General features: G+C 48.9%; 9 protein-coding genes across 9 annotated transcripts; 4 read left to right on the top strand and 5 right to left on the bottom strand.

Moving 5' to 3' along the window:
• Window positions 1–395: 395 nt before the first annotated feature.
• On the bottom strand, window positions 396–1217 carry N7481_008852 (uncharacterized protein; the record flags this gene model as incomplete). Its single annotated transcript, XM_057268071.1, has 1 exon — window positions 396–1217. The coding sequence occupies one exon, from the start codon at window positions 1215–1217 to the stop codon at window positions 396–398; it is 822 nt and encodes a 273-aa protein (XP_057118748.1).
• A 1079-nt stretch (window positions 1218–2296) lies between these two features.
• Window positions 2297–3090, top strand: N7481_008851 (TNT domain-containing protein; the record flags this gene model as incomplete). Its single annotated transcript, XM_057268070.1, has 2 exons — window positions 2297–2389; window positions 2470–3090. The coding sequence occupies 2 exons, from the start codon at window positions 2297–2299 to the stop codon at window positions 3088–3090; spliced, it is 714 nt and encodes a 237-aa protein (XP_057118747.1).
• Window positions 3091–4084: 994 nt separating this feature from the next.
• N7481_008850 (uncharacterized protein) lies at window positions 4085–5359 on the bottom strand (the record flags this gene model as incomplete). The annotated part of the gene is made up of 2 exons (XM_057268069.1): window positions 4085–5129; window positions 5271–5359. The coding sequence occupies 2 exons, from the start codon at window positions 5357–5359 to the stop codon at window positions 4085–4087; spliced, it is 1134 nt and encodes a 377-aa protein (XP_057118746.1).
• Window positions 5360–6765: 1406 nt separating this feature from the next.
• On the top strand, window positions 6766–7845 carry N7481_008849 (uncharacterized protein; the record flags this gene model as incomplete). Its single annotated transcript, XM_057268068.1, has 1 exon — window positions 6766–7845. One exon carries the CDS (start codon window positions 6766–6768, stop codon window positions 7843–7845), a length of 1080 nt encoding a protein of 359 aa, XP_057118745.1.
• A 174-nt stretch (window positions 7846–8019) lies between these two features.
• Window positions 8020–9801, bottom strand: N7481_008848 (cytochrome P450; the record flags this gene model as incomplete). Its single annotated transcript, XM_057268067.1, has 3 exons — window positions 8020–8705; window positions 8772–9608; window positions 9669–9801. 3 exons carry the CDS (start codon window positions 9799–9801, stop codon window positions 8020–8022), a joined length of 1656 nt encoding a protein of 551 aa, XP_057118744.1.
• A 920-nt stretch (window positions 9802–10721) lies between these two features.
• Window positions 10722–12193, top strand: N7481_008847 (uncharacterized protein; the record flags this gene model as incomplete). The annotated part of the gene is made up of 2 exons (XM_057268066.1): window positions 10722–10851; window positions 10902–12193. 2 exons carry the CDS (start codon window positions 10722–10724, stop codon window positions 12191–12193), a joined length of 1422 nt encoding a protein of 473 aa, XP_057118743.1.
• Window positions 12194–13093: 900 nt separating this feature from the next.
• On the bottom strand, window positions 13094–13507 carry N7481_008846 (uncharacterized protein; the record flags this gene model as incomplete). The annotated part of the gene is made up of 2 exons (XM_057268065.1): window positions 13094–13302; window positions 13366–13507. 2 exons carry the CDS (start codon window positions 13505–13507, stop codon window positions 13094–13096), a joined length of 351 nt encoding a protein of 116 aa, XP_057118742.1.
• A 493-nt stretch (window positions 13508–14000) lies between these two features.
• Window positions 14001–14818, bottom strand: N7481_008845 (uncharacterized protein; the record flags this gene model as incomplete). Its single annotated transcript, XM_057268064.1, is given in 3 exon segments — window positions 14001–14277; window positions 14289–14607; window positions 14722–14818. The coding sequence occupies 3 exon segments, from the start codon at window positions 14816–14818 to the stop codon at window positions 14001–14003; spliced, it is 693 nt and encodes a 230-aa protein (XP_057118741.1).
• A 589-nt stretch (window positions 14819–15407) lies between these two features.
• N7481_008844 (putative cytochrome P450) lies at window positions 15408–17090 on the top strand (the record flags this gene model as incomplete). The annotated part of the gene is made up of 3 exons (XM_057268063.1): window positions 15408–15427; window positions 15631–15728; window positions 15814–17090. The coding sequence occupies 3 exons, from the start codon at window positions 15408–15410 to the stop codon at window positions 17088–17090; spliced, it is 1395 nt and encodes a 464-aa protein (XP_057118740.1).
• Window positions 17091–17095: the final 5 nt, after the last annotated feature.

Here is a 17095-nt window from a genome sequence, read left to right as displayed (position 1 = left end):
CATGGAGGAAATTTGAATGGGAAATATGTTATATAATAATCCATCAAATATTATAACGACCCGGCGAATTTATGGTGTGTAACTCAACTTGAGGGGGGGGGGGTCGGACTCGCCCTGGGAGGGGCTGACTCCTATCGTATCTGGCTATTGGTAGTAGCTATTACCAATTTTGTATGGCCCCTAAGGCCGTTCATTCTGTAACAACTAGCTACTTCAACTAGCTATTAATGCTTTTAAGCTGAGTGACTGTTTCAAACAAAATCCTGCCTTACTCTTGCCCACCTCGTAAGCTTGATTTTCTCGTTACAAAAGCAATGGTGACCCGCAACGTTGAAAATAATAAGATAAAATCAAATGCATTGAACCCAATGAGCACAGCCCAATTCCGCACCATCTCAACCTTCATTAGCCGCACAGAACTGTCCCTGGGTAGAGCCAAGTCCTGTAGTAAGACACACCCATTTGAAACCATTAGTATCCGTCAACACTGCAGCACCTATCAAATTACTACAGCCGGGATTCTTCGTAACTTTCGATTTGATATCACTAATCACATTAGTGATATGGGTGTTCGGGGAGCTCTGAACCCGACACCACCAATCATCTTGATTCTTCACCTGCTTCAGCGTGGCATAGTCCGATTTCTGCAAGCCCCCCAGAAGCTCTCTAACGCCACCGGGCTTTCCTTTCCTCGCCTCACAAACATGCATGTGGATCTGCTCCTGCTTCCGCGCTTTAACAGAGTTGATCACCAGAGCCTCCTCTGAGGTCGCAATGCTCTGACCCCATTCCCAAGGCTCTTCCGACGAAAGTTCCAAGATCCCTGCCATTCGTTTCTTGCTAGTAATTTTCCCATCGGGTAACCGGATCCATGAATGGGTGCTGGGACTATCGGGACAGCCATCTTTCAGGCAATTGCACACTTTGTCAAACCAGAGAAAACAGGAGTCGCAGCCGGCATTGGCTTCGGTGCAGCCTTCGGTTTCGTGACCAGGCATGAGCTCGCTGGAGGATGAAAGATCCCTGCCGTTGCATGTTCCCAGATCACTTTTGGAACATCCTGTGAGATCTCCTAACTCGCATTTACATGTGCCGCCGACGTTGTCGTCTTGAATCCAGTCTGAGTGGCAGCGGATATTGGCCGGGGGAGGACCCTGTGCAGAGGAAATACTGAGCAATAAAGCAATGGCAAAGTATAGTTTTATGTAGAATGTCATGTTGAAATTCACTATTAGAATCGCCTTGGTTTTGGGACGTCCTGAGGAATAAGTGTGATTTTGACAGTGCTCGCCCGTGTTCTGGGGATAGATAAATATTTTCTCCCTTCATACTACAACCCTCTATTATCCAGTCAAAGTCCGTCATCCTCGCTTGCAAGGACCATATTGAAATTGTGCTGGGCTGGAACGATCATTGACTATTAGTGCTCACATTTTCCAGGGTCCCGTGGGGTACCCGCAGCCTCCGAGAGCCTCTAGAACTCCAGAGCCCATGGTTGAACGGCTAATCTAGGCTGGTGCCAAACCAAACAAAGTCATTTGACTCAATCTTTCCCAATGGCGACTTGTTATTTGGAGGCTCGGAAGAGAATGGTTCGTGTGACGACTGAGGCGCTTGAAGAAACGTTTGACTAATTTCTGGAACAGACGTCCATTCCTCACTGAGCGTTTTTGACTCTACTCAAAATCCATTACCTTATTAATTTACAACAGTTTTCACTATTATTGACTTGACATAGAGGAGTAGGGCATACCTTTGGCCTCAAAGTGTATTGAGCTTACATTCTTGAAATATTTTCGGGATCCCACGAATCAGTGGCAGCAAAACTATTCGGAAATGTTACCCAATGACCCCTTGCTTTAGCTCAAACATTTCTGAGGCCGGTGCAAACCCAAACAATCATATTGCTGCCCTGAAGGTTATATGGCACATTATGGTATCAAGGGATGCGGGTTAGTTTCTCTCTCAAAATTTGAAGCTTTCCGCCAATACTAAAATTCTCCTTACATCTTAGCTCTGAACTTGTGGCGCTACAACATTCATCTGGCTTGCATTTCATACTAAAAGGAAGGCACTCTCAGCAAATCAAACTACTTGAAATTCGCCGTAGGGATATTAATATAGCATGTCGAGAATTCTAACCCTCGATAAAGAACATGCCTATTCAAAAGTTCCGTCTGCTATAGACTGCATGTTCAGCGCGTATAAATGCTAGAACTAGACGCCCATCAAGGACGATGTGCCTGCTAGGTATAGAATATTAGTTTCTCAGCGTTGAGAAACCCCCTCTGTCAAGATGCACTTCGAGAGTGTCGTTAGTTCTCTACTGCTCATTGCAACCGTGGCTCCTGCCCACGCGTGGCAAGCTGGATCCCCGGGCAATGTCAAGGTATTTCACGCAAAGACATTCATCCAAATCTCAGCCTGAATATACGTCTAACAAGTAATTCCACTTTTCTTTCCCGACAGGAACCATCTTATCCCGCTCGGTGCTACCCAGACCCGTGCCTGAACATCACTTTCTCCAACGCCTCGTATGTATGTGGAGACGAAATGCTAGGCCCGGTCCAGCTTCCGCGACAATTCCCACTGTCAACCGAACTGGCCACCTACTATCGATTTGGCGATCTGTGCCCATACGAGTTCCTCGCAAAATGGACCTGGCCCAATGGATCCTACCACTACCCGCCAGGCGATGGGTTCGTCCTCAATGCCAATGGCAATCCTATCAAGGCAAATGTGACTTTGCCTGTTGGCCGAAAGATTGACCGATTTGGAGGCGCAAGTGGCACTTTCTTCAGTCCGTTGGGTGCCCCGTATATCGAGAGAGCTCTTCCACCTCGCAACCTGAATAACAGTGATGGCAACTTCCCATACAGTTATCATGTTTATCAGATCATTAAAGAGCTGGATGTCGAACTGGGTCCTATCGCTCCGTGGTTCGAGCAGCCGGGAATGGGAACGCAGTTCGCAACCGAGTTGAATGTGACAAAGCTCATAGAGAAGGAGTTCATTAAAGAGCTTCCCAGATCGGAGTATGATGATAGTTCGGACTTTGCGGATAATTATACGCCTGGACCGAACTCTTGAGCCGGGTTTAATCCAGGAAACCTTGGAGGCCTTAGCGATGATAAACGAAAAGCGCACAAATATGGCGATAATGAGAGAATAGCGAAGGACCTTGAAGTTTTATTTTAGTCGAATTTAATAATAATATTCTATCTTGAATCTTTTTCTACCTATGGTGTTTTTAAGGCCCTGGTAAATTTGCTATAATGTAATCAATATTTTAGTCTACCCAAAGAGATCACCGCCATTCTTGGTGAAGAATATTCCCTTCCGAGGTGCTTGAAACACCAGTATGTATTATAACACCACTGTTTGAACAAAGCGTCAGAGCATACTTTTAATCATTATCTCGATAACTACAATCATAATTCATGCCACAGTAATCCTAATATCTGCTACGATCACGTCAGCTCCTAGTGCTTATATTTAGCTCACTACTTTTTGCCGGTGGGGTATATAGTATCTGCTCAGGTCTGTTTACTAATAGACTCGAAGTGCCTTCTCCCCCCGAAGATGCATACCCATGAAATTTCGACCAGGTTTTAAAAGCCAGCGAATATCTGAGATTATTTTAGACATGCTGCTCAGTTGTCAGTGCTCAGTTGTTTTTACGTAGCTTGGAGTGGTCGAAGACAGACCCACAGTGTGCATGGGATTCCCATTCCCATGGGAGTACGCTAACCATATACAGCTAGCGTATAATTTTTATCTAACCTAAATAAGTATTTTTTATATTTTGTACAACTCTTGTAAAAATATATATCTGCGTACCTATAAGGTTCCTACACCACTACTTCTATATATATTTTACTCCCATGGGTCCCAGATGCACAGGTCTATCCATCATATAGAGAGAGAACAAATTAAACTTCAAAACGATATGTCATATTCATTTCATTTTATCAGCATCTCGCTAACTCGCTAACAATAAACTCCCCCTTCCCCTGGTCACCACCAACTATCCCTCGCCCAATCAACCCTAGTCGCCGCACGAAGATCATCAACATTGAGCATATCAACCCCCCTCACGAACAAGAACCCGCCAAACATAATTCCTCAACCCCACCGGCCACCCAGGCGTCCCCCAGTATCTAACTTTCAAGCCCCGCTCATGCGCACCCCGGATCTGATCCCTCAGTTTCGCCAACTGGGCCTGCGAAAGTCGAGCTAGTGGCAATGACCCGATTGAGCGGTGGAAATTGACGGAGGCGTAGTAACTATTTTGCCAGGAGTAGGGGGTTCGGATTGAAGATGTGGGTGTTGTGGAGAGGCTGTCCAGCGGGGCGTCGTAGAATATGTCTTTGTGTGGATTCGAGAGGATGCGATGGTAGGGGGCTGAGCCTGTTGCTACGATCGTGATGGGGCGGGTAATTATCTCGGTTTCGGAGCTGGAATTGGTGGTGGTGTGGCTGAGATAACCGCTTTCTCGGAGTGGGCGGAGGGCATCCATGAGGTGTTCCCACTGGTGTTCGCCGCTTTTGAAGTCGATAAGGAGGACGAGGGTCTGGGTTGGGTTTGTCGAAAATATGCCGATTATTTCTTTTGGAGGGTGAGCGGGGATGTGAGTGTGGGCGTCGGCGTAGGATGAGGTTAGATCTGAAGGTTGATCTGATGCTGGGGCGGATTCTGATGCTGGTGCTGATTGTGATTCTGGAGTCGATTCTGATGCTTGAGCCATTGCCAATGGCGATGTGGAGACCGGGACTAATCCGTTTAGGTGGGGATTATGCTGTTTTAGCATTTCCAGTAGCGGATTCAGATACAGGCTGTTTAGTGTTTGTCCGCGGAGGATTGTGTGTTGCGTATGGCCGACACGAAGTATGTCGTTTTCTAGCCATATGTCGGCTTCCACGCTTGTGCAGCCGGCTGAGAGGGCTGAATAGAGAGGTACTCGTCTCCAGTAGTCGTTGTGCGAATGGCAGGGTACTGGTTTGACGCCGTGGGTGAAGTAGTTCGTGAAGAGGGATGGTCTGTGTCTGGGGTTGGTGGGAGTGTCTTCGTGGGTTGAGATGAAGAAGGTGATATTGTCGTATGCTAGGGTGAAAAGAGTAGTCAGACCGCTGTTGAGATATTAGTATTTATTTCTTTGCATTGCATGCGTATCGCGTATAGTGCTGATGAGGATAGAGATATGGGGATGAGGATAGAGATATGGGGATGTGGATAGTTATCGAGGCTCGGTTCATCGAGAGAAGACGTACAGAACCATCACAACGGCCCAGAATAATCTCAGACTCAATATCCTGAGTGTTTTCATTTGAAGCCACGCCCGCATATCACAGCTGGTCATCTTGGATCTGACCCTGGACCGAGAAGACCAAGACCTGCATGATCGATGATTCCGGGCACGGATCGGATCCTCCAGATCCATCGGATCCATCAATGGAAGGGCTTCGTCTTCCGGAATCGAATGTAGCGACATCGGTGGGGGTGAGTGCATGCTATGAAAAAAAAGAATGTGGTGGTGATGCTGATGTTGCTTATGGTGATATGATGACGGTAGGAATATCCCCGCAAGGTTGCACTGTCAGAGACCAGGGTCGAGGGTCGTGACACGCCAAGAAAGGAAATGAAGCTTGATTGCCATAGCCTTTGCCGATCCAGGGTTACCTTTGTGTTATTCTTTTGCCTGGAGGGGGGCTGTTGGTAGAGTCATTGTGACTGGTTGTTAATGTGGGTGCCTAGTGGAATCCGCCAGGGGGCCAAGTAGGACTCGGAACTAAAACCAGAAACTCGGAAACGCAATTCAAAGCCATGAGGAGGAAAGATTACTCCTTGGGGGCCATTTGAGCTTTTATGCGTCATTTTTGGGCTAGTCGCCTATTTTGTACTGCTTCAAGGCTTTGGTGAACTATCACAGGGTCCACTTACTAGCGCGAAACTGAAGGTGAGATGGGCTTACCACTTTAGGAATAAGCATAAGTTTTATTTGAGGAGTGAGATTAGGTGAGCCTATGAAATACAAATACCCTTTTTAGATGTGTACAGAAGGGAGTAGAAGAAACAGATGGACAGTCAAAGGAAATAGCTTTGAGCGCCGAGGTGCGTTGGGCTTCAAAGTCCGCCTTATTTGTTTCTCGCCCCCAGAAAGAGCGGGGCAAGAAGGATTCAAGAAAAAAAGAAAAACAAAAAAGAAAACAAAAAGAAAAGAGCAAAATTCAGTTGCCGCCTCTGTGCGTAAAATAGTTCAAACAGGCCCTATATCGAATTTACGTTCTCGAAAATGCTAATAGATACCAGGTGAGACAATTTTTCTTCGTTACCATCTTTAAGATTCCTATACAAGATCAATATTTTCCCCCAGTAGAACCGAACCTTAAATTTCCAGAGCCGCGGTTCTAGTGTATTGTGTGTATGCTTTTTTTTGATACAATAAAGCCGTGAATTGCACTGTGATGGAAAGTTGAATGATAGATGTGTCTAATACACCCGAATTGAAATGACCTTTTAAAGAAAAAGCAGCCACATTTGCCACCCTAATCAACTCTATCCAATGTAAGTTACCATGGTATAGTTTTAAACACCATATCCTTCTTCCATCCTAACAATTGCCCCCATTCATGCGCCGCGTACCACAGTTTACATGATTGGACCACCAACTCCACGAACCCACCCAGACCAGAAACCAGCAAAGCCGATCTTTGCGGGGTTGTTTCATCTTCACTTCATCAACCTGTCCGGGTTATCGATGCGAGCATGGCGACAGCACGCTCATGCGGGGCTCTCGGGGCCAATTACAACGAGAAATTGATCTGGATTAAGCATGACGAACTGAGACGCGTCAACGCCAAGTGGATCCGCGGCTTCATCGACATGCATCAGATCGACAGCCACCACCAAGACCAAGACCCTAACATGAAAGCCCTATTCCGGGCGATAGATGCCGGGTTCAATGCCATCCTTAGCCTGAAATGGAATTACACGAGTCTTGATTTTCCAGCATCAGGCAGCTCGGAATTAGCTGCTGAATTGAACGTCTTGGATCGTTTGCTTCCTCTCGTCCTAGGCAAAGTCGATATCCTAGTCATCGGCAACGAACCATTCATTGAGGCAAAATTGGACCAGAAGAATGAGCACCTGAATGTATTTTACGAAACGATGGCCCGGGCTGTCATTGAATTCCGTCAGAAACACGACGACACAATGAAGACACGGTTGTACATGGGAGCTCTGAACAGACTCGACCTCCCCTCCAAACACACATCAGAAATAGAAAGATTCCTGCATTTCATCGCTGTCACTCCAGAACTCGACGGCGTTGATATACACCCACACATGATGACATTTGACGGCCACCGAAGCATGCTAGAATATTGTCTAGCCCGCATTCGCCCGGAGCAAACATTCCTCGCAACAGAATTCACAATGGTCTGGCACTGGAAGGCACACATGAACGACACGGTGTCATCCGAATTCTGCGCTAAGTACGGACTTTCACCCTCAACGAAGAATCACGAGATCATCAGTGTGGCGATGCAGAACCCATGGCCCCTTGAGCAGTGGAAGGAGTACTTATTCAACGAGCCTTGGTATATGCAGTATCAAAATTTTATTACTGATGCTATGAGACTATACCGCTCGACTGGTCGGCTTGCGGTTGCTACTTATTCTCTTTGTCCTATGCGAATGCGCAAACTTCCGCTAAAACATGATGATACGCCCTGGATGTTGAATGGTGTGTATGCGCCATCGACTGTTCGGCTTAGGGAGGATGGCTCACGATGTGAGAATTTTCCTTGGGCGGAGGAATTTCGTCGGGCACAGGGTGAAGAGTAGGCGTGGTATATCATTTTCGCCTCCTCGAGCGGAAGGAGGATTCATTCTACTCATCGCAAATCTTTCGGAGGGAGCGTATGAACTGGGGAGAAGAAAAGAAAATAGAATAGAATCATTGGCTATTTGAAAGATTGTATATCTCTTTTCGTCACCACCACCTCGACGAAGGACCATCTACTCCGACTTTGGAGGCCACTTCACCCGACGCTCAGCACGCACGTACAAATTATTAGGCCGAATCAACTGAAACATAGGATCATACTCGACAGTTCCAAACTGCTCCTGAGTAAACTTATACCTATACAACAGCTTTGGCAAAAACACCTTAACCTCCTGCAGTGCAAAGTTGAAACCGATGCACATACGCGGCCCCGCAGCAAAGGGAATATACGCCGCCTTATGGCGATTCTTCACTGCCTCCGTATCCCAACGATCGGGATCAAAGCGGGCGGGATTGTCCCAGATAGCTGGGTTATTATGGACGTGGTGTAGGGCCGGAATGACGATTGACTCTGCGGGAAGCTTGTAGCCACCTGGGAGGATCATGTCGACCTTTGCGGTGCGGCCAGGTTGGTAGGAGGGGTTGTGACGACGTTGGGTCTCTTTGATGAAGTGGTCCATGAAGGTGAGTTTGTCGGTGATATCTGCCGTTATCTGGGTGCTGGCGTCGATGTCGTTGTCGATTAGTTCTTGTAAGAGGCGCTCTTGCATCCCTTCGTAGTTTACTACGGAGTAGATGAGCCAGGAGAGGAGAGAGGAGGTTGTTGTGAAGCCGGCGCCTGTGGCTACGACGAGCGCGGACATTAGGCTCGCTTTTGGGAGCTTTTCGCCCTTATTGTCTGTAGCGCGAATGGCGTAGTCTAGAGAGAAAAAGTTAGCGTTGGAGTTAAATGAAAAAAAGCGTAGAGTCAAATTGGTATACTTACCAACCATGTTGGTCGCTTTCAAGGCAGCATCTTGAAGGGGCAGATCTTCAACACCACCACGCGAGGCATTTTGAATCGACTCGTCGACCATCTCGATAATGCGCCATCTAGCATCCCGCAGCTTCTTCGGGTCACCGAACGGCATCTTCGCGTACCAATTACCCCACGCAGCAACCTTTTTGTTCAAAGTTAATGACTCCGCAATGCGGTAGACCAATTCGTGAGGCGGGGCATTAGGAGAGGTGAAGTGTTTGAAATCAATTCCCAAAACAAGTTTTCCCACAGCCTGCGATCCCAGCTTCAGCATATATTGATACACATTCCAAGCCTCACCCTGCTCATCCAGCTCGTCAAAAACGCCAAACGCATCCTCAACAGTCTCCTGCATGGTCGGTGCGTAGTGACGGACAGCCTTGGGCCCCAGCGCCGGGGGGAGGAACTTGTGCGCGGCGCGCCATTCTGGCGTATCGGTGTCACCGAGGAAGACGCCGGCTTCTTGGTTCTTGATTGGGTAGAGGGGGTGGGATTCGTTGATTTTCTTGGTAAAGAAGTCTGATTCGGAGAAGGCGATGGCGGACAATTGGGGGTCGTTGGTGTGGTATATCGTGCGACCCATGTTGGTTGTTTGGAAGATTGGACCATACTGGTCGAAGAGTCGCTGGTGGTTTCCCAGATGGTCGGGGTAGATTTCGAAGAAATTGCCCACAAAGGGTAGACCTTTTGGTCCTGGGATCTCGCGGACTGGCGCGCCATCGATGCTGACGGCGATGGGCTCCTCGGTGGCTAGGACCTCGGTCACGGTTGTGAGTGTTGAGTCTTGAGCTTGGAATCCAATGCCTGTAGAATGGAGTGAGTGGATATTCTAAATATTACTGGGAGGAAACACAAAATACGTACCGTTAGGCTCGACAATGGCAAATTGACCTGCAATCAAGTGTTGCAGCCCTTGAAAATCTAATGTCGATTCCAGCTCGACATATTGAGACGAGGAGCTAGGCTCGCCCAGAAGGTGGAACGATTTTCCAGGCATACTATTGTTCTGTCAAATTGAAGTAGAGAATACTAGTAGCCAGAACACCAACTAAATGCACATACGGACACACCCGATTTATATCGAAATTGCATCGCCCACCAGTTTCGGGTCAATAATGTTGACTCCGATGACTCCACCACCCTACGGCTTATTTCGAAGAAATTTCTCGCGCATAATTTGCGACATTTTCATAAATGTAGCTCGAGCCTTAGAGTTTGGATTGGAAATCCTGTTAGCCTGGTTGCCTGCCTCGGCAGTTTCAGTCTTTTTCTATTGACTCCACTATCGAATGGAGTGACGATCGGCGCTGTCACTAACGAGAATAGGAAGTTCAGCCTGCCAACGCAGGATTTTTCTTGTGGCCAGACGTCTGAAAAGCTTCTCATTGATCGTTATATTGAATACATAGCCTTTATCTGTCAATTTACTGAAATATATGCCCTTTAAATAACTGTCTAATGAATTGAGTAGGTTCTCCTATTGAAATATCAAAGCTCCTGAATAGGGAAACGGCCATCCGCGGCTCGCCCCACTCTGTCCAAGGTTAACTCGGTATCAGCCCACTGGAGTGAAGCAAATATCTTCACGCTTTCCCCTAGCGGGAACGGATGGGGCTGTTCTTCGGGTTCGCGGTGAAATCGGCATCGGTACGCCGTCCCGTTTGCGGGCGCTGTCCGAGCCGCGTAGTCTAGAATTTTGAGGCCTTTTTAATCCCGAGGTACAAATGACAAGCGGAAAAAACGGCAAGGAGGATTTATGCAAAGATAATTACGATAATTCCTTTCGGCGAGTTTCGGTTGGCCGAGTATTTGATTATAGATAGGTCTGTCGAGTTTGCCGTTCCACTTTATTACTTCGACTCGTACGGTGCTTTCTCTCGATTACTGCCCTAGATTTTCTTTCTTCTGCAAAACGATATGACTGCTTCAGATATTAAGGAGCCTAAGGCTCAATGGCAGACCGAAGTCGAGCTGCCAGAATACACATTAAAGGATATCGCGGCGCATAATACTAAGAAAGATACATGGATCGTGATCCACGGACAAGGTTTGATTGAACTTATCCATTTTGACCGGAGCTCTACTGACTATCTTCAGTCTTCGATATCACAGAGTACTGTCAAGATCACCCCGGTGGTGCAGAGGTACTTGTTGAAGTCGGTGGTCAAGATGCTACTTCCGAGTATGAAGATGTTGGTCACTCTGAAGATGCGCGTGAAATCATGCAGCCCTACCTGATCGGTACTCTGAAGGATGCCCAGCAATTCGTGCGACCTAAGGCAGTTCGCGTGGTCTCCCAAAAGGCCACAGAAGAGAAGAAGTCGTCATTTTCGTTACGGACTATCGCAGTTGCAGGTGGAGCTTTGGCACTTGTTCCAGCGCTCTTTGTCTGCAACCCGGGAGCTATGCACCTCCCTCATTTTACCCACCTACTTCCCAGCCAAGTGAAGGGTCTTCGTCTGCCTCGAGGCGGCTTCGTGAATGGATTTCTCGCTGCAAGTGTGATCTGTGGCTCCATCGGTGTTATGCTTGCTAAGCAAGCCAGCCGATTCACCAAGATCGAGTCTGGATTCATGCGATACCCGCCGCGCATCAAGGCGAAAAAAGTGATTCGCGTTGATCCGCACTTAACACGCGGATTCCTCGAGCCGCAACAATACCAGCGTCTACCTCTTGTGCAGAAAGATCAGCTCTCATCCAACGTTTACCGCTTTGTCTTCGCTCTGCCCAAAGCAAAGGGCGTCTTGGGTTTGCCTATTGGCCAGCATGTCGCGATCAGAGCCGAAGTGGATGGCAAGACCGTGACTCGCTCCTACACTCCTACCTCTAACAACCTCGACCGCGGCCGTATCGAATTAGTCGTCAAATGTTACCCCGATGGTCTTCTTAGCGGCAAATATCTCGCAGGCCTTTCGATCGGCGATGAAGTCGAGTTCCGGGGCCCCAAGGGCGCAATGAAGTATACCAAAAACCTTTGCAACAAAATCGGCATGGTGGCTGGTGGAACTGGCATCACACCCATGTTCCAGTTGATTCGGGCGATTTGCGAGAATGACACCGACACAACGGAGGTCAGTTTGATTTACGCGAACCGCTCCGAGACTGATATCCTTCTTCGCGAGGAATTGGAGACTTTCGCGCGCCGCTATCCTAAGAACTTCAAGCTGTGGTACATGCTTGATGCGCCACCCAAGGACTGGGCGTACGGTAGTGGGTATGTGGATCAGACTGTTCTGGCAGAGCGATTGCCCGCGGCTTCGCCTGATACCAAGATCATGCTATGTGGACCCCCGGGGATGGTGAGTGCGACTAAAAAGAATTTGGCTGCGCTGGGTTTCCAGAAGCCGGGTACGGTGACGAAGTTGAGCGATGAGGTTTTTTGTTTCTAGATTGATGCCGGCTGGATTAGGGAAGAGCCGAGGTTATTTTTTCCTTGGGTTAGTGGATTTCTTCTAGAATTGCATTGAATGGTGTTCCTGGTTTTATTTTATTTTAGTGGAGCTCTTAGCTCGATAGACAAATCAGAGTTTTTGCATATCAGCAGTTTCGGGATCCCCGTTCCCCCTGAAACCCCGATTCGGCCCGAACTCAACAAAACTTGAGACGAGCCGAAGAAGGAAAAAGAAGGGAATAAAGTGGAATGAATCCCGAGTCTTAGGAGATCTGTTGGTTGGGACCCCCACTTGACTGATAGCTTTATGCAAATGACGCCCGTTGATAGAGTTAAATAGATGGACCGAGGTAAAATTGTAATTACTTCGACAATGCATATCTCCACCAGACTGATCAATTCTGGATCTCAAAGATTCCATTTGCACTATGCACGCTCATTCTGTATTATTGGCTGGCCGTCCGCCCAGGGGAAAGGCGGAGTTTTTGCGTCAACTAGATCAGCAAAGGCCAAAAGAAATGAGAGGAAAAAAACAAGCCGGGCCGAAACGAGAGCATCTCCGAAACTCTATCACTTTAAGACAAAAGCAAAAAATGGCATAAGGGAATGACAAACACTTCATGGGTTATACAGTGCTATCCTGGATATGGTCTCGATATTAAGGAGATATGCTCAACAGGCCAATATGATGGTATATGAATTATAAAGGGGTTGCTACAAACAGCCATTTTGTGATATCGACATCCCTTCAAGTTTATTATCAGTATGGTTTATCTAGATTAGTTGAACATCGGAAGTTGAAAATCCACTGACACTCGACAAATGTCTTCAAAGGTAGTCTCTATTATTTGATAGAATAGTATATATACCATCTATATCCATCTCATGGTGAAAGGTTTCATACAAACTCATCGTCCCAAGTTTGCGCATCCTCAGGAATTGCAGTCGATTCATCACCTTCGCAAATAATCTTAGCATCTCGGATCTCCGGTGGCAGTAGAAATCCACCCTTGATACTCCCCCAGGAAATATCACCACGCGCCGACACGTTGTCCGATGGCTCGAAATGCTGAGGACAAATGGGCGTTTCGAAATGCTTCACCAGTACTGCACGATAAATTGGATCGGTCGGTTGTCCCAGACATAAGACCGATCTCGGTCCCATCGTACATACATCGCGCGCCAAAGCAGGGCAGCGGACTGTGTTCGAGGCTTGCGATTCCATAGATACTCGAAGCCCTCGACGAAGACTTTCTGCGTAGGTCTCGTCGAATTTCTGCCTCTTCTTCTTGATCTTCCTTCTCCCTACCATCTGATTCACTGGGGAGAGTATTGAGTGCCATGGCGAAAGCAGAGTAGCCGTCCAGCGCATCACAGTATTTGCACCAGCCTACTATCCTGGAGGCCCGAGGGGGGTTCAAGACTCGAGGCAGTCGATTTCAAGTCACAATGGAAGTATTGATCGATAGTTTGCGGGAAAGTCGAGGATGGAACTACGTGGTGATCGAAGGTGGTTGAGATATTTCCAACTTTCTACTTGCCGAGTTAACCTTGCTTGCTGAACAAACACCACCACCACCATAGACAGAATAGCTTACCTCCTTTGGTTCTTCCACAAACCACATACTTTTTCCCAGTGGAGATGTTACTCTCGATGCCCTCTTGAAGTATTCTTTGAATTTCATCGTGGTGGATTTCGGCAAAGCCGCCCTGGTTTTGGCCCAACAACTGGATTCTTTACATGCAATATTATCCTGCGGCGTCTCAATGTCAACAAAGGCATGAGTTGGTACGGTGATACCTTGTCAGTCATCGAGAAACTTCAGCTTAAGCCCCAAAGGCGTGGCTGAGCCATCCTGTGCATCTACGACGGCATTCCCGCTCTCAGCGACAGCCTCGGTGGGATAATGAACGGCGACATCATATCCCAAGCGCAGCAGACCAAAGGAATGGACACACCCTTCCTGCCAGGATGCTTCAATATCCTTCTGATTACGAAACAGCACGATGAGAAACCCCGAAATTAGCATGCGTGCCCAATCGCCGCAGGGGAGAACCGGCGCAGCAACTCCAGCTCCGACGCTGGTAAAAACTGCCGCGGATTGATGCTCCGGTGCAGAGGATCTTTACGAGTCCCACTAAACGTGTGCGACGGCTCGGGAAGCAGAACCTCGGGTTGGACGTGGATCGCGCGACCGGCCGCATGAGTGTCATATACGGGGACGCTAGGTCCAATGCTCACCACCCAGATCTGGTTACCATCAGCCTCAGTGGCCTGGTATACAAAGGGGCATGCCGCGAGCGAGCGATGATGTGTGCGCAACAGTCGTTCATTACCGAGATGAACGTGAGTCTCGCGAAGAGCGCTAGCAGAGTCGATTTCTCGTGGACCCCACTTGTCTGAATGTGTTCCTAGAGAATTTTGGGACAAGTTGTCAATACGCTACGATTCTCTAGTCTTTCAATTCCCCTTTACTCCCCTGTAGCTGTCACTGGCCAGAGCAAGGCAGGGGAGGGGAGGCTGACTGGTTACCAGGTTCAACTCTCGAGGCGGGGGAGGACCAGGCTTGAAGCTATCCACAAAGTCGGCGGGGATCGGCGGATAATTGTACGGATTGGTCATAATCTAGATGATCTTGAGATTCTTTGCGATCCCTGCAGGATTGGATTGCGCACGGCATGGCCCTGAGGAGGCTGGGGACTGGGACCCCCCTGAGGGCCCTATTGTGGGCCATCAAGATGATGTCAATCCCCAGCAACCATAGACCCGACCCGCTATGACAGCCACCAGCTTGATGGGTCCGTGCCAATCAATACAGCTGTAAATGCTGGATTACTCACACCAGAGCTTCCTGGAGATTCATTTGTCGACAAGTTGCAGCATTCCGCTTTGCTTCCCGCTCTGTCGCTCTGCGTAACAACAACAAAAAGCTAACCAGCATGACGCAGGGAGCAAGATGAGCGGTCAAGCGACGTGGAGCCGAAGCAGACAAACTCTGCATCACACGCTGACAATTGGGATGAACCCCATTGCCTCCCGGTGGTTGCACTACGGGCTGTAGTGCGCTGGGTCTCCGCCAGATTTGCTCCAGAAAGCCTGCTGAATTGCCAATCCCAGTTCGATCAGCGACCGCCAATCTGCGCTATTACATCGCGATCGTGCCGATCTTGTCAGCTAGTCCCGAACTGGTCGTGAACGATGGAGTCTGGACATGCGCCATTCCCCGCTGGTGTCCAATGACGGCCAGAAATGAGATCTGTCGATCGGAGACCCAGCTGAAGATTGGTGTGAAAGCTGAGGACTCTGTTTGGCTTTAGGACTGGTCCCCCGCCCCTCCCGTGCAGAGCTGACTGTTTTGTCACTTTTTCTTCGCTTTCCTGTTGTGTTTTTCTGTATACTATTGTGATATCCCACTACCCATCATGTCGAACGAGATCCCTGGACCCCCCCGGTGTGCCGCTGCTGGGTAACATCTTTGATGTCAACCCCAACGAAACCTGGAACTCGCTGATCAAGCTGTCCAAGGAATATGGTGAGTGACTGACAGAGCAAGGGAGCTCTCCTCGAAGCAACCGAGGCTACTCATAGTGGTCCAAAGCTAACCAACCGATCTATAGGCCCTATCTTCAAGATCAATGCCCTCGGCCACCAGATCGTTTTCGTCGGTAGCGTCGCTCTTCTCGAGGAAATCTGCGACCAGAAGCGCTTCCGCAAGTGCGTGACCGGTCCTGTCGTTGCAATCCGAGATGCGGTGCACGACAGTCTATTTACTGCCTACGATGAGGAGTCGAGCTGGGGAATTGCCCACCGCATCATGGCGCCCTACGTCACCCAGCAAGCGACCGACGAGGTTTACAAGGATATGATGGAGGTTGTTCCAGACCTGACCAAGAAGTGGTCCTCCAGCCAAAAGCAGAAGGTTCTGGCGTCTCGGGACCTGGATGCGATCCTGGTGGCATCTTGCAATAAGTGCTTCTTCAACCAGCGCTATTATGCTATGGACAAGGACTCAAAGAAGACCCTCGGAATGGTCGATGCATTCGAGGGTGCTACCATGGAGGCGATGAAGCGGCCCACTCGCCCCAAGCTCCTGAACCTGTTTTATCAGAGCAAGTTCTCCGGACAGATCAAACACATGCGCTCATACTGCGCGGAAATCATGAAAAGCCGCAAGGAGACCCCCGACCAGGTCCGCAAGGATCTGCTGGATGCCATGCTCAACAATACCGACCCCGAGTCCGGCGAGAAGCTCAAGGACTCCCAGGTGATCGACGAGATCATCTCCATGTACATCGGTGCCGCGACCGCCGCCAACCTCCTCTCCTACGCCCTGTACTACCTAATCAAGAACCCCGAGGCCAACAAGAAGGCCTGCGAGGAGATCGACAGCATCGTCGGCGACAGCGGCGAAATCCAACTCGACCAACTGAAGCAGCTTCACTACGTCGAGGCCTGTCTGCGCGAATCTATCCGTCTATCCGCCACCGCTCCGGGTTTCAACATCGAGCCCATTCCCTCAGACAGCAAGGCCCCCATCATGCTCGCCGGCGGCGAGTACCAAATCCCGCACAACCAGCCCATGATTGCGATTCTGAACGCTGTGAATCGCGACCCGGCTGTCTTTGGCGAGGATTCGGAGGAGTTCAGACCCGAGCGTGTTCTCGGCGAGAAGTGGGATAATCTCCCCGCGGCTGCAAAGAAGGGCTTTGGTAACGGCAAGCGTGAATGTTACGGCAAGACCTGGGCCTGGCAGTGGTCTTTCTTCACTCTGGCTAGTATTATCAAGGAGTGCTCGTTTGAATTTGCGGATAAGAACTACAAGTTGACTTCAAATGGTGCTTTCAGTGTCAAGCCCCTGGAGTTTAACCTGCTTATGAGCCCCCGCAAGAAGTAGGGCGG

The sequence above is a fragment of the Penicillium waksmanii genome (assembly GCF_028829765.1).
Source record: "Penicillium waksmanii strain IBT 27052 chromosome Unknown utg000008l:1.0-5622682.0:1.0-5626561.0, whole genome shotgun sequence".
Classification (NCBI taxonomy): Eukaryota; Fungi; Ascomycota; class Eurotiomycetes; order Eurotiales; family Aspergillaceae; genus Penicillium; species Penicillium waksmanii.
The sequence above is the reverse complement of the archived record's forward strand: the minus strand, read 5'-3'. Positions and strand labels throughout refer to the sequence as shown.